The sequence below is a fragment of the Trichechus manatus genome, unplaced genomic scaffold, assembly GCF_000243295.1.
Source record: "Trichechus manatus latirostris isolate Lorelei unplaced genomic scaffold, TriManLat1.0 scaffold00094, whole genome shotgun sequence".
NCBI lineage: Eukaryota > Metazoa > Chordata > Mammalia > Sirenia > Trichechidae > Trichechus > Trichechus manatus.
This window is the reverse complement of record NW_004444030.1, coordinates 5,046,212-5,060,441: the sequence shown is the minus strand read 5'-3', so window position 1 is coordinate 5,060,441 and position 14,230 is coordinate 5,046,212. Positions and strand designations below refer to the sequence as shown.

Here is a 14,230-nt window from a genome sequence, read left to right as displayed (position 1 = left end):
GTCATGCGCTTGGATTGTGTTATTAGTATTATAATAATTACTATAAATATTAATAAAGTATTATTATTGGCGTTATTTCTTCTTCCGAGACTTTCCTCGCCCAATATTTACAAATACCGCACAGTGCCTCGGCGGAGGAGAAACAGAGGGGGGCGGAGGGGGGCATCAAGGGAAAGAAGAAAGAGTAAAGAAGGGCCAGGGGAAAGTGGAAAAGGAAGGGAAGAGGAAGGAGGGAAGGAAAAAAAACAAAGACAGCAAAAGAGCCGGAAAGGAGAAAGGGGAGAGGAGCTAAACAATCAGGACAGTACCACCGTTTGCAAAAGGCCCTCTTCAGCTGTGTCCAAACAGGAGGGGGCTGCAGGTGCTCCTTGTGGACTAGGGGCTGGCGGTGGAGGCGGAGGAGGACAGGGACCCGGACACTGGACGCCGGGGGACGAAGAGGAGGAGGAGGAGACGTTGGAGGGGGCGCAGAAGGCAGAGTCCCGGGGCTGCCTATCCAGCCGGGTTTCTTTTCCATGGGTTGGGGCCTGGCTGCCTGCCTGGGGCAGCCCCCCGCCGCCGCGACTGCTGCTGCAGTGATCCCGCTCGTATTCCTCCTGAGCTCTCTGCATCTTCCGCTTCTTCATCCTACGTTTGTGGATGTGGAAGGTGGAGAGCGACAACACGATGAGGCAGAAGATGAGGGTGACCAGGACAATCAGCACCAGCGTGGAAGAGAAGGACTGGAAGAGCTGCTGTCCCACCTGCGTTATGCAGGTGCTGCTACCGCTGCCGCCCGGGGCGCGGGCACTGGAGTTGCCGCTTGCGTTGGGGGAAGCAAAGGTCCGGTTGAGGAGACACGGCGGCAGCGCCAGCCTCAGCTCCTTGGGCGCCCTGGCACTCATCGGCGCTGGGCTGGGAGGGGCCAAGCCCACTAGGCTTCCCCTCTCGGTCACACAGTTACCACCAGCCAAGAAGAGGACGGAGCCCACGCCACCCAAAACTACTACTTGGCACGGGCGGAGGTGCGCGCGCGAGCAAAGGACTGAGGCAGCAACTGCGGTCGAGCAAGCCGGCCAGCGAGCGGCGCCTGGGAGATCTTCTCCGGCCCCGCCTCAAACACGTCTCTGCGCGCACTTTTCCTTCGCCAAGGCACCAGGCTGCAAAGAGAACAGGCTTAGTTAGGATCCCGGGCACTGCTCGGGGGAGTGCGGAGGTCGGGAATGATCAGCTGTCGCTGCAAAGCGGCCCTCTGGGCACACGGCCTCCGACGGTGCTTCCCGGCGTCTCAGCAGCCCGTCCACCCGCCCCCGGCCAAGCACCAGTGCTACCAGCTGCCTGTACGCGCCACTCACGGAAAAGGGGTCTACGCCGGCAACGCCAAGGAGTAGATTACTCAGCAGATAAGGCAGCCTCTCTGGGCCCTCTGCAACTTTCCAATCGCAACAGACGCGGCCGCAGCCTCGGATCGCGGTTCCCACTTCCCCGAGCGCCGGCGCTCCTCTTTCCTGAACCCTCTTCGCGGAAGTCTCCGCCTGGATCCTACTCTTCCTCAGCACCCACCCCCGGCCGCCGGGCGAGCTCCGGGTACGCAGTCCTCCTTTCCCTTCCCTTTCTTCTCCCTCCCTCTCCCGCCCTGGACGGCGTCAGATCCCTGAGGTCCCATTCCCAAAGGGGTACCCCTGGCACCACGTCTCACTCCTCCTCTGTCCACGGCCTCAGCGGACGCTCTGGATCGCACCCCATCCTTTCTCCAGCCTTCTTCCCTGGCGCACCACCCCCCACCAAATAAAAAGCAGCTGAAGCACCTTTCTCTGATGAAGCACATCCCTGCAGACGCCCCCCTCCTTACCTTCTCCCTGTTTCCCCCACTTGACAGTATCCTGCTTATTTCCAGAGAAGCTGGAAATAGAAGGGGGAGGGTTCCCTCCTGTAAAGTTTGGGGAACGGACCTTCTCCGGCCTTCCCAGTCCGAGGGACCTCGAGGCTCCTCCCGGGGACTAGAGCCGGGCAGACCCGCAGGGCGCGGCAGAACCTTCTTGCCGCTCCCAGTAGGCAGCTGCAAACTGTTGCACTGCGGGGCAGCGAGGCGGCGCGCAAACCTCGGCCGGGGCCGGGGCGAGGGTCGGGGCGGGCGTCGGGGCGGGGGCCGAAGCAATAGCCAGGAGTGCCTGCGCAGGCCACCGAGATTGTCTGCCTCCCTCGCGCCGGGCCGCCCTGTAGCCCAGCCGCCCGGAACCTTTAACCGCACCGCTTCTCGTACCTGGGGCCTCCAGCTGGCTGCAGGGAAGGAGCCCCTGCCGCGCGGCTGCGGTGGCGGCTGCAGAAAGCGCGGAGTGAAGGGACTAGAGACCAAGCCGCGCTGCCGCTACTGCCTCTGCCGCCGCCGCCGCTGCTTCAGGGAGCTCAGCTCACAGCCTATTGCCAGAGAGGCCGGTGACGTCAGGCAGCCACCGCCAGGGTTCCAAGCCACCCCTCAGGCCCCCACTCCACCCTTACACCCCAACACCTTGTCCTGGCAGAGCGACGCCCTTGGACACACACGTTCCCAGTTCCCTGCTCAGGGGCTACCCCCCCCCCACCTCCACCCGGTGAGCAACCCACCTTCACACTCCCATGCCTAGGAAGGATCGAAGCTTCACTCCTCCAGCTGCGTGATTCCTACCCTGGACCCTTTCCCAGATAGTTTCAGGAACCCATTTTTACACCCTGTAGACTCATCTTCCTTTGGGGCTCTGAGCAGATTTTCTCCCATGGCTGATGAGGATAGCCCCCTCCCCAAACACTGTCTATGCTGCCCCTGGTTCTGAGTATAAACTGCATGTGTGAGAGACGATTGGGGCATTTCTGAACACAAGTGGGGCAGAATCTGAAATACAAACCTGAACAGGTAGTTAGTATCAACCATCCAAAGTAATAATTTTCATTTTCCTCACCACCGAGTCTCCAACTTATCCTTCACTCCACTTGACTCATGATCCTCCTCTCCTCTCTCCCACTCTTCATCTCCAGGCCCCAAACCTATTCAATATATGCATTAAACACCCCTCTTCTTCTATTTATTTATCTATATACTCAGGAGCACACAAAGGAGACACAGGCTTAGAAGGCAGGAAAATGAAAATCATTCTGAGGAGTCCAGAAATGAACTGCCCGATGAGAAATTCTGTGTATCGTGCCTCTTACGAACCAAAAAAACCAAACCCGTTGCTGTTAAGTCAATTTTGACTCATGGTGACCCTACCCCATAGGGTCTCATAACAACCCTGTAAGACAGACAGGACTGCCCCATAGGGTTTCCAAAGCTGTAAATCTTTACAGAAGTAGATTGCCATAGATGGCCACGTCTTTGTCCGGAGGAGCAGCTGGTGGTTTTTAACCTCCAACGTCTCAGCAGCCAAGTGCTTAACCACTGTGCCATCGGGGCTCCTGTGCCTCTTACATAGAACCCCTTTACTGGCCCTAATGCTTATTGAAGTGCTTGGTGCTTATGTTGTAGTATTAATAACAGCCTTTCTGCACAATAGATAAAACTTCCCGAAGGATTCTCAACAGCCTGCCAAAATCTGGACAGAGACTAGTCAACTATTAGTTTGGGACCTTTGGAAAAATACCTGAATGAGGCCTTTAGTTACATTAGCCAGCTTCAAAATGGGGTATGCTGACTTTTCTACTGGCAAACCAGCTTGGAACAACACTGAAAGATATTGTGTGGTCTTTGAAGGCACTTGGGTGTCTTATTAAGTGTGCATTTTATTTTCTGTCTTATTTTTCTCCCTATCTTTGAGTCCAGAACAGTGCCTGCACAATACTTACTTGCTAAATTAAATGATGCAGTATATTGCTGATTTTTCCTGTTATGCATCAGAAGTGAGAGCTAGCAGGAATGGCTGAGGCTCACCTATCTGCCTTTATTTGCTGTACTCATAAAGAAAGAGGGTTTGACATGGGGAGAAAAAGGTTGTCTGTCTATAATTTGGGGTCCCTTCTTCTGGCCATATGTTCCTCTCTAGTCCTACTCCAGCTGCTGCTTCTCTCTCTTTTTTTTTTTTTTTCTCTCCTTACACATGACTTATATTTGGAGGAAGAAATGCATCATATCTCCCCCAAATTCTGTTTTCCTTAATTTGAATTAAGGCTGTCAGCTCTTTCTTCATAATTATCTCAATAAAATAGTATTTCTATTTAAGCTAATAATCAGTATGTAGTGAATAATACATGATTGATTCAGAGCATGGATTGATGCCGTTGACTGCCAGAGTTACATAGTTAATTATAGACAATGACCCCAATGCTGGCTTGGCGTTCCTGCCTGGATTGAGGACCACCTGATGCCCTGGCAAAGCCACATTTGGACATTGACTTTGGTGGGCTCGGGATGAACGGTGAGCCTTGGTTTCACTGCCATCACAAAGTGAGACGTCATCATTCACACCTGACAGGCAATGCCTCATTTTTTGCACACTGTCTTTGCTCATGAAAAGTTGAGTCTAATCAACATTTTGTGAAGCAAATCCAATTTTGAATACTCCAAAAAGAGATCTGGCTATTTAAAGAGACTGTTTAGCAAAAACTGTCTTGTAAAGCAAAGAATCTTTACATAATTAGAATTAACTCTCACTGATCTGTCTGTTGTCTAGATTCGGAAGAATGAGTTATCAGGTTTTCCCAATGAGGAACATACCTTTACGACTGGTTGTAATGGGATTACAATATATATGTAATGGGATTCCTCTTGCACATCAAGCTTCTCGGATAGGGGATGGGGCTGCCATTGTTCGTATTCTTTTGTTATAAATGATAACCATCTGTTATACCAGCAGTGCTAAAATGTCTGCACCATTTTACACAACCTATGAAAAGATGAGGTCTTGCTCTGGAGAATTTAGGATCTACAGCAGATGAATTTGATTCACAAGACAATGGCATTTAACTAGAAATGATTAAAGATATAAATTTTCAGGTCAAAAGCCCAACACTTTTTTTCCCTTTCTCTTTCAAGAAGAAGGGACTGTGGGTTCATGATTTTTTCTTATCCAGAGGATAAAATGTGCTAAATACACAGATTTGGATGTGACTGAGTAGTGTGATTCAAACTCAAGAAATAGCAGTGATGGAAAATATGCACATCTTGGGCCACAGGAATAGATTCCACTGAGTTGCTGTAGTGTCTTGGCATAAATGGCAAAATCAAGGCTTCTTCCAGACAACAAGTTGCCACTTTTTTTGCCTCCAAACTTCTCAAGCCACACTCTTAAGAGTAGAAAATAACATCTGCTATTCTCAGGATCTTCCCTTGTGGTGGGAAAACCTCTCTGGACTTGGGAAGGTTCCAAATATTCAGCAACATATAAAACTTGCTCTCAAGTTTAATGAGGGATCTCCATTTAGCTTAGAGAGAAGTGCTACATGGCTACCTGGTACATCAATCCAAAGAAGCACTGATCTATAATAATTATAATGGGGATAATAATAATACTATATTATTATTACAAATTATTATTATTATTAGCAAAACACCTACTATGTGCCACATTGTACTAAGCTCTATATTAGCATTAATCCTCACTACACTCCTTTAAGATTATTAAATGATTTAAATCATGTATTTATTCATTTATTCATTCAGTTATTTGCTCAGCAAAAATCTTTGAGTAACTACTGTATGTCAGATAAGAAAACTAAAACTCAGAGTGTTTAAAGAGCATGCCCAAGTCCTGCGATTGTAAGTGTATTACTGAGGTTAAACCTAGGCAAACGGATTCCAAACTTAGTATTCTTTCATGACTAGTGGTGGGTTTCTCTCTCTCTCACACACATACACACACACACACACACACATACATGCTTCTAGAGCATACTTTATATCTCTCTTCAGATCCGTAACTCTTCATTCAAATGCAAACTGATTGGGGTGGGGAGTATAAATAAATAAAACTACCATAGAGAAGAGCAGAGCTGTTTTGTTGAATCAGGGGAGGGGAGGTGGGAAGCCCAGGTTATTCAGGCACTCCCCACCAATCCCTGAAGACAGTGGTCCACAAGCAGCTCCACACACCCCTTTGGGCTGAGCAAAGTCCAGTTTGGAAACCACTGTACTGTACCAGATCACCTAGGCAGATTATTCTAGACCAGAGTGCAGCAGGCTCCATGCCAGGCTTCTGTTAGATACAGGGACTTTTCCAGAGGATGTGCAGCTGATCCTGACACTTTATCTGTATCTCTTCTACTCTGGGCCCCTGCATACCTTCAGAGTTATGCCCCATATGCTGTCATATTACTGTTAAATTAACTATTGGCCCAGCCAGCAACTAATTAATAAACAAGACACTGAATGAAGCACTTGAGTTTGTGCAAGTTACATAGTTCTTTTCAGATTCAGTCATCTCATCTGTAAAACGGAATAATATTATTATTATATTATAGTACCTTCTTCCCAATGTTATCTTAAGCATTGAGCATACAGTAAGCATTCAATAAATGCTAGCTATTTGTATTATAAAGGAAATAACTTAGACTGATATTTTATCCCTGAAATAGAAGCATTATATTGTTTTGGACATCAAGATTAAGAAAAATTTTGATAAATTTGAGTGTCCCTTATGAGAGGATAACTAGAAGGGTGAAGAAATTGGAAACAATGACAGATAAAGAGTAATTCAAGGAACTGCGAATATTAATCCTTCAGGTGGAAAGACATGGGTGGGGGCATCACAGCATCTTCAAATGCCTGGAGCATTATCCGTAGAAGATGAATGCACCCTACTCTAAGTACCCAAGAAAGAACTAAAACATAGTGGGACAGATGTAGAAAAGGAAGCAGATATCAATTCACTATTTCAATATTAAGGAGAACTCTCCAACAATGTGGCAAGTTATCAGCTAAACCAGGCTTTTTCAAACTGGGGTACTCATATTTCTGGAAGTACATTAAGATTTTTCCAAGGTATACATGTATGGATAGTTTTAAGGAAATGATTTTCCAAATCCTTCACCTCTATGTGTACTTTTCACCCAAATTTATCTACCTGAGGTCAGGACTTCTCTGTAGTCACCTCTCCTTGCTTTTCTTTTACTTTACTAAAGAAAAATTTATGTCTCACCAACCTCCAATCTTACTATTGTGCATTACCCAGGGTATAGAAACCTTTGGGGAACCAAAGGAATACCTTGAGGATGCATAACTCCTGAGGGAGGTGACAGCAAAGCAAAAAGATGTGTAAGAAATATTGATGGGGCAATGCCTTATTTCATCCAGTGACAAACTCATTTTAAGACTCTATGTCTTATCTGTATATCGATTTATCTTAGAATTCAGAAGTGAAATGGCTGTCACATGAATACAAGTATTCCAGTTTATGTAAATTGAAAAATGAATTCAGATTTTTTCTTTTTCTCTCAGAAAGAAAGCCTGATTTGTCTATTTGGATTGTCAGTGTGAACTGCCTTTGCCTGACAGATAGTATGGACGCCATATTATAATATTGAATGAGCTAAAGTTACAGATGCAAGGTTTTGACAAAATATATTTAAAGCACATATATGATACAGAATATGCCAGAAATTATGTCATTTGCTACTACTAAACTTATGATTAAAAAGTTTAGGATGTCAACTTAAAATATGCAATGATTCCATGATTTTCCAAAATTCTTTGAGGGAGTAATGTAAGCAAAAAACTTTGAAGATTACTATTCCAAAGTGTTCGGCACCTGTGATACCATCTGGAAAGGCTCACACACGAACTCACTCATCAGGGGTGTCACAGAGATTTCTTACCAGGATGGGACTTTGAACCAGGTGGCTCCTCTATTTTAGGAAATGGCTGAGAACCTATAGACTCTTACATCCTCACCAGGGCACTGCTAGGCTTCAGTTCTACAAACATGTGCTTTACTCCTCTAAACCCTGTAGTAAAATTAAGTCTCAGCCTCAAATAAATTTAGAGATTTGTTAAAAAATTCAAGATTCCTCTGGCCACATTATCCTTGACAGGGAAACTCACTCAGTGGACGAATATTCATTGTGTGTCTACTATGGACCACAAATTGTGCTAGGTGCTCAGTATCTCAGTGATCAAGAAAAAGTCTTTGCAATCAGGGAACTTACATTCTAGTGAAACACAAGATCACACTCTGATTATTCAGCCCAAAGCAAAGAATGCAACACTTTCTTTTCTTCATATTTCTAAATGAAATACTACTCATGTCAGAGAACTGAAGAATGTAAACTAAGGAGACTGATGGATATTAGGTAGATGGGTAAAGATATATGGACCAGCAGGTGATTGGCTGATATTGTCAGATAATTGATAAGATCTTTTTGACCAACAGTTCTTGGAAAATGAGAGTTTTGGATCATGATTAGAAACCTAGTGGCATATGCTTCTTTCAAGTGCTGCAGGCTGTGAATCTGCTTTTCATGTGAAAGATAAACTGAAATTTCTCCTACCACGCATAAAAAGATATGCCTAGACCAGATTTCTCAACTTCAGCGCTACTGGCATGTTGGGCCAGATAATTCTTTGTTCTCAGGGCTGTCCTATGCATTGTAGGCTGTTGTGGTGAGCATAATTCTAAAGATGGTCTCCCAAGATTCAATCTCCTGGTTTATCAATTAAAAAAAAAAAAAAAATCTAACCTAATACTGCTGTGAAGGGATTTTGTAGATGTAATTAAAGTCCCAAACTAGTTGACCTTAATATGTGGAGATTATCTGTGTAGGCCTGACTCAATCAGGTGAGCCCTTTAAAGGCAGAGTTTTCTCTGGCTAGCAACAGCAGAAGAAGAAAGTCAGAGATTCAAAGCACAAAAGCGATGCACTGTTGCTGGCTTTGGAGGGGACCATGTGCAAGTGGGTGTCTTTTGGGAGCTGAGAGAGACCCCTAACTAACAGCCAGCAAGGAAATGTGGACCTCAGCCTTGCAACCACAAGGAACTGAATTCTGCCAACAACTGAGTTATCTTGGAAGCAGGTACTTCCCCAGAACCTCCAGGTAAGAGCCTAGCCAGTGGATACTTTGATTTCAGCCTTGTGAGACTCTGGCACAAAGCCTAGTCAAGGCCCCCAAGGCACCCCACACTTCTGCCCTACAAAACTTGGACATAATAAGTAAGTGTTTTAAGGCTGCTAAGTTTGTGGTCATTTGTTATGCAACAATAGGAAACTAATACAGATGTTTAGCAGCATCCTGGGAATCTACCTGCTAGATGCCAGTAGCACCCCCCTCCCAGTTGTGATAAACAAAAATGTCTCTAGATATTGTCAAATGTTCCCAGGGGGTGGGGTGGGGGAAGAATTACCCCTGGTTGAGAACCACTGGCCTATACATACAACTTGTCTCTGTACAGTTAGGAAACATGGTTCAAAGGAAGAGATGGACAACTTGCTGAGACCTACCCATATTTCACGACAATTTCAATGACTGGTTTTCTCTATGTTGTGAAATTTACCCAAGAGAGACTCTGATATGAAAAGAGAGCATCACTCACTTTTTAAGCAGTCAATCTGTAACAGAAGCAAAAAACATTAGGTCCCAGGAATCAATCAAGAGGGTTTGGAGGAGAACAAAGAGTACTACCACATATTGTTTACTTCCACAGTAAACGAAGGTCACTGCAAACAGGAAGTGATCTTGCTGGATTTAAGGAAGCTTTGGATTTTGTTTTCTATGATACATTCTACGGCACAGAAGGAACACTTGGTTCAGGCCACAGATCTGTTGGTCGGCACACAATACTCTGGAAGATTATGGGATGGAACACAGTGATAGTAAGGTGACTTACTACACATGGTGGGTAGCTATCTCACTTCCTCCTGTTCCTTCCCTTCCTTATGAAGCAAACATTACTGTATTCATTTTGAGAACCAAGAGAGAAAGCCAAATGGTTTTCAACATTTTATCTCTTAGATGCAAAATTTTTTTTCAGCCTCTATATATCATTTTATGATTGAAAAACGAAACAAAATGTAGCAATGCAAATACGGCTTTAGAAGAAGCTGGAAGGCATCAACGGCAAAGTATGACTGACTAGAATAGAAACACATGGGACAGCTGAAATTTCTTTCTGCTCTCTATGTTGTTACCTACTCTCTCTGTCAACTGCTATCAGCTTTGCCTTTTATTGCAACAGGTCTTGCAGAGAGTAAAGCCAGAGTGTTTCTGAGGAAGACAAAGGCAACAATAAGGTAGTGGAACTGGTATGTTGAACAGGCACGTTTGATGTTATCAAATGAAACTCCATTCGTTTCACCATGCCTTTAGATATTGTACATAAGTATTTTTGCTGCTGCTGGATGAAAAATAGATAGGTCCCATGCCTCTTTTGTTCACTTTCAGTTAAAAGACAGTCCTACATCCTTTTAAACCATAAACTCAATGTGAACTCAGTAATTAGAATATCTAGTCTAAGACATTATCAAAATTTAAAAGCATTAATTATATATTTTACAATTACGTTAATTATCATTAATCCTATTTTTTTTTTCCCATCAGCTTCGGTTTGTTTTAGACTGAAAGCCTACAGCTTGGAAAAGAGTAATGTTTGGTTTCTTTTCTATTTTTGTCTCTTGTATTTCTCCTTCTTTCTCCCCAAGACCCACCCCCAGATTGCTAGACAATTTATCTCTTTGGAGTCAAAACAAAGGAGAGGGAAAGATGGTAAAAGGATAGGAAAATTTTTACTTAGACTGGCCTATCTCAAGATGGCTTTACACCCCTGGGGCCTGATAAATGTTTAGGTTGACTCTTAGGATGGGGAACTTCCTTCTTGATCCAGGCACATTCTCTTCTCTGTTGAACTGTGTCTTCTTTCTCACCCCCTAAAAACTAGTTGCCATCAATTTGATTCTGATTCATGGTGACCCCATATGTTTCAGAGTAGAACTTTGCTCCATAGGGTTTTCAATGGCATGATATTTCAAAAGTAGACTGCCAGGGATTTCTTCCGAGGTATATCTGGGCAGACTTGAACCACCAACCTTTTGGTTAGTAGCCAAGCCCACTAACCATTTGTACCACCCAGGGATTTCTTCCTCATCCTCCAGAAACACGATATTTCTTTCAACTTCTTTCTACTTAATCCTAAGGTAAAATTTTGGAAACGAGTATTCAACACCTATCTTAGACTTTTCCCACATGAGGGCAACAGAGCTGGATATTTATACACCAATTCCATCTCATTTACTGCAGGCCACCATTATCCAAGCTTCAAAGAGCCATCTCAGCAGCGTGTTAGAATCAGTTCCAGTTGTCCTTGCCAGTACATTAACCTGAGGTCATGGTAGAGTGCTCCGTTTCAAAAACACTCTCTATCTGGCCTTATATTCCTCACCGGTGGGCTAGAAGTCCCAAAGTCCACTTTCAGGTATATTCTGCTAATTCTGCCAGGGCATATTATCTAGGGCTTGCAGCCCTTCTGTTAATGATCCCCTTTCCTCTTGGAAAAAGGAAAGTACTTGAACTACTTTTCCAGTAGTTCAAGCTGAGTTTTGATGCTAGTTATTGCCTTAGAGTTTAGGAGGAGGGTGGAGGTAAACCTTGAATAAGGTTTATCTTATGAGGCCTCTGCCTTAGGTGTGGCTTCTTCATTTTCTCTAGGCAACAAAAATCCGACATTCTACAGCAATCAGGAGTGAACCACTTCTGCAGGCACAGAGGGTTTAGGAGAATCTGGAGGTTCAAGGTTCTCAAGTACATATGACCAAATATTCCCATCTCTGGTTTCAGGGCCCCACTCCTTCCCTATCAGGGCCCTGGTTTTAACATAGGAGATTTGCCAAGACTGATAATTAAGTCTGTGCATTTCTGTCTTTCTCAAGCTCAGGTCCCAGGCCTGATTTCCAGCTCTATCTGCCCTCTGGCTACAGGAAACATGGTCTCTTTAAATCCTAGATTAGAGGTCTTTTGGATTTCACGCTGAACTCTTTGTTGATGGTTAGGTGAATTGAGCCTGTCTTTTTCTTCCTTCAACATGACTATGACACTCAACAATCAATTCTGCAGTCCTCATAATTACTATTGCCACCACAGCTAAGAAATGCTAGAAATATGGCATAAGCCTATATCCCACTCCAACTCATCCCAGATGAGAGTATTAGTAATTGTAATACTCAGAATGCCAGGGATTATTACCTCTCCTCTTTTCACCATGAGTAATGGGGTTCCTTTTGTGAGCTGGTTGGCTAATTCCAAAATCCCACCCTACAGGTGTTCTTAATTGGACCTCTTCTTACTTACTAGCAACTGTCTTTGCTTGGGTTCCCCCAAAATCAGAAGCATTGAATGCAAGTATTTTATTTGGCAGTTGTGGACAACACCAGCAAGGAAGTGAGGAAATGATATGAGGAAAAGAAGACAGCCAGTAAAAGGTACACTTCTAAGCCAGCTACAAAGTGGGTAACTAGAGTGTGGTGTTGCTGTTAGGTGCCGTCGAGTCAGTTCTGACTCATAGCCACCCTGTGTATAACACAACGAAACACTGCCCAGTCCTGTGCTACCCTCACAATTGTTGTTATGCTTGAGCCGCTGTTGCAGCCACTGTGTCAATCCATCTCATTGAGGGTCTTCCTCTCTTTCACTGACCCTCTACTTTACCTAGCATGATGTCCTTCTCCAGGGACTGGTCCCTCCTGATAACATGTCCTAAGTATGTGAGACGAAGTCTCGTCATCCTTGCTTCTAAGGAGCATTCTGGCTGTACTTCTTCCAAGACAGATTTGTTCGTTCTTTTAGCAGTCCACGATATATTCAATATTCTTAGCCAACACGATAATTCAAAGGCATCAATTCTTCTTCAGTCTTCCTTATTCATCATCCAGCATGCACACGAGGTGGTTGAAAACACTATGGCTTGGGTCAGGCGCACCTTAGTCTTCAAGATGACATCTTTGCTTTTTAACTCTTTAAAGAGCTCTTTTGCAGAAGATTTGCCCAATGCAACGCGCCATTTGTTTTCTTGACTGCTGCCTCCATGGGTGGGGGATCCAAGTAAAATGAAATCCTTGACAACTTCAATCTTTTCTCCATTTATCATGATGTTGCTTACTGGTCCAGTTATGAGGATTTTTGTTTTCTTTATGTTGAGGTGTGTAATCCATACTGAAGGCTGTAGTCTTTCATCTTCATCAGTAAGTACTTCAAATCTTCTTCAGTCTCAGGAAGCAAGGTTGTGTCATCTGCATAATGCAGGTTGTGAATGAGTCTTCCTCCAATCCTGATGCTGCGTTTGGATCTCTTTCAGTTGGTTGGCCAAGTAGCTGTCTTCCAATTTTTTTAGTATAGACAAGTAAGCACTTCCAGCTCTGCATCTGTTTGCTGAAACATCTCAATTGGTATTCTGTCAATTCCAGGAACCTTGTTTTTCACCAATGCCTTCAGTGAAGGTTGGACGTCTTCCTTCAGTACCATCGGTTACTGATCATATGCTACCTCCTGAAATGGCTGAACATCAACTAATTCTTTTTGATATACTGACTCTGTGTATTCCCTTCATATTCTTTTGATGCTTCCTGTGTTGTTTAATGTTTTTCCTATAGAATCCTTCAATATTGCAATTTGAGGCTTGAATTTTTTCTTCAGTTCTTCCAGCTTGAGAAATGCTGAGAGTGTTCTTCCCTTTTGGTTTTCTAACTCCAGGTCTTTGCACATGTTATTATACTTTATTTTGTCTTCTTGAGCCACCCTTTGAAATCTTCTGTGTAGCTCTTTTACTTCATCATTTCTTCTGTTTGCTTTAGCTACTCGATATTCAAGAGCAAGTTTCAGAGTCTCTTCTGACATCCATTTTGTTCTTTTCTTTCTTTCCTGTCTTTTTAATAGCCTCTTGATTTCTTCATGTATGATATCCTTGATGTCATTCCATAACTCATCTGATCTTCGGTTATTAGTGCTCAATGCATCAAATCTTTTCTTGAGACAGTCTCTAAATTCAGGTGGGATATACTCAAGGTCATACTTTGGCTCTCATGCACTTGTTCTAATTTTCTTCAGCTTCAACTTGAACTTGAATATGAGCAATTTATGGTCTGTTCTGCAGTCGGCCTCTGGCCTTGTTCTGACTGATGATATTGAGGTTTTCCATTGTCTCTTTCCACAGATGCAGTCGATTTGATTCCTGTGTATTCCATTTGGCAAGGTCCACATGTATAGTAGCAGTTTATGTTGTCGAAAAAAGGTATTTGCAAGGAAGCAGTCCTTGGTCTTGCAAAATTCCACCATGTGATCTCTGGTATCATTTCTATCACCAAGGCC

The 14,230-nt window shown here is 44.1% G+C and overlaps 1 protein-coding gene across 1 annotated transcript; it reads right to left on the bottom strand.

Moving 5' to 3' along the window:
• Positions 1-296: 296 nt before the first annotated feature.
• Positions 297-884, bottom strand: CUNH11orf87 (chromosome unknown C11orf87 homolog). The gene has a single exon (XM_004382480.1). The coding sequence runs from the start codon at positions 882-884 to the stop codon at positions 297-299; it is 588 nt and encodes a 195-aa protein (XP_004382537.1).
• Between the last annotated feature and the right edge of the window lie 13,346 nt (positions 885-14,230).

Coding starts and splice junctions, on each gene's coding strand:
- CUNH11orf87 (XM_004382480.1), bottom strand. CDS start 884: ATGAGTGCCAGGGCGCCCAAGGAGCTGAGGCTGGCGCTGCCGCCGTGT.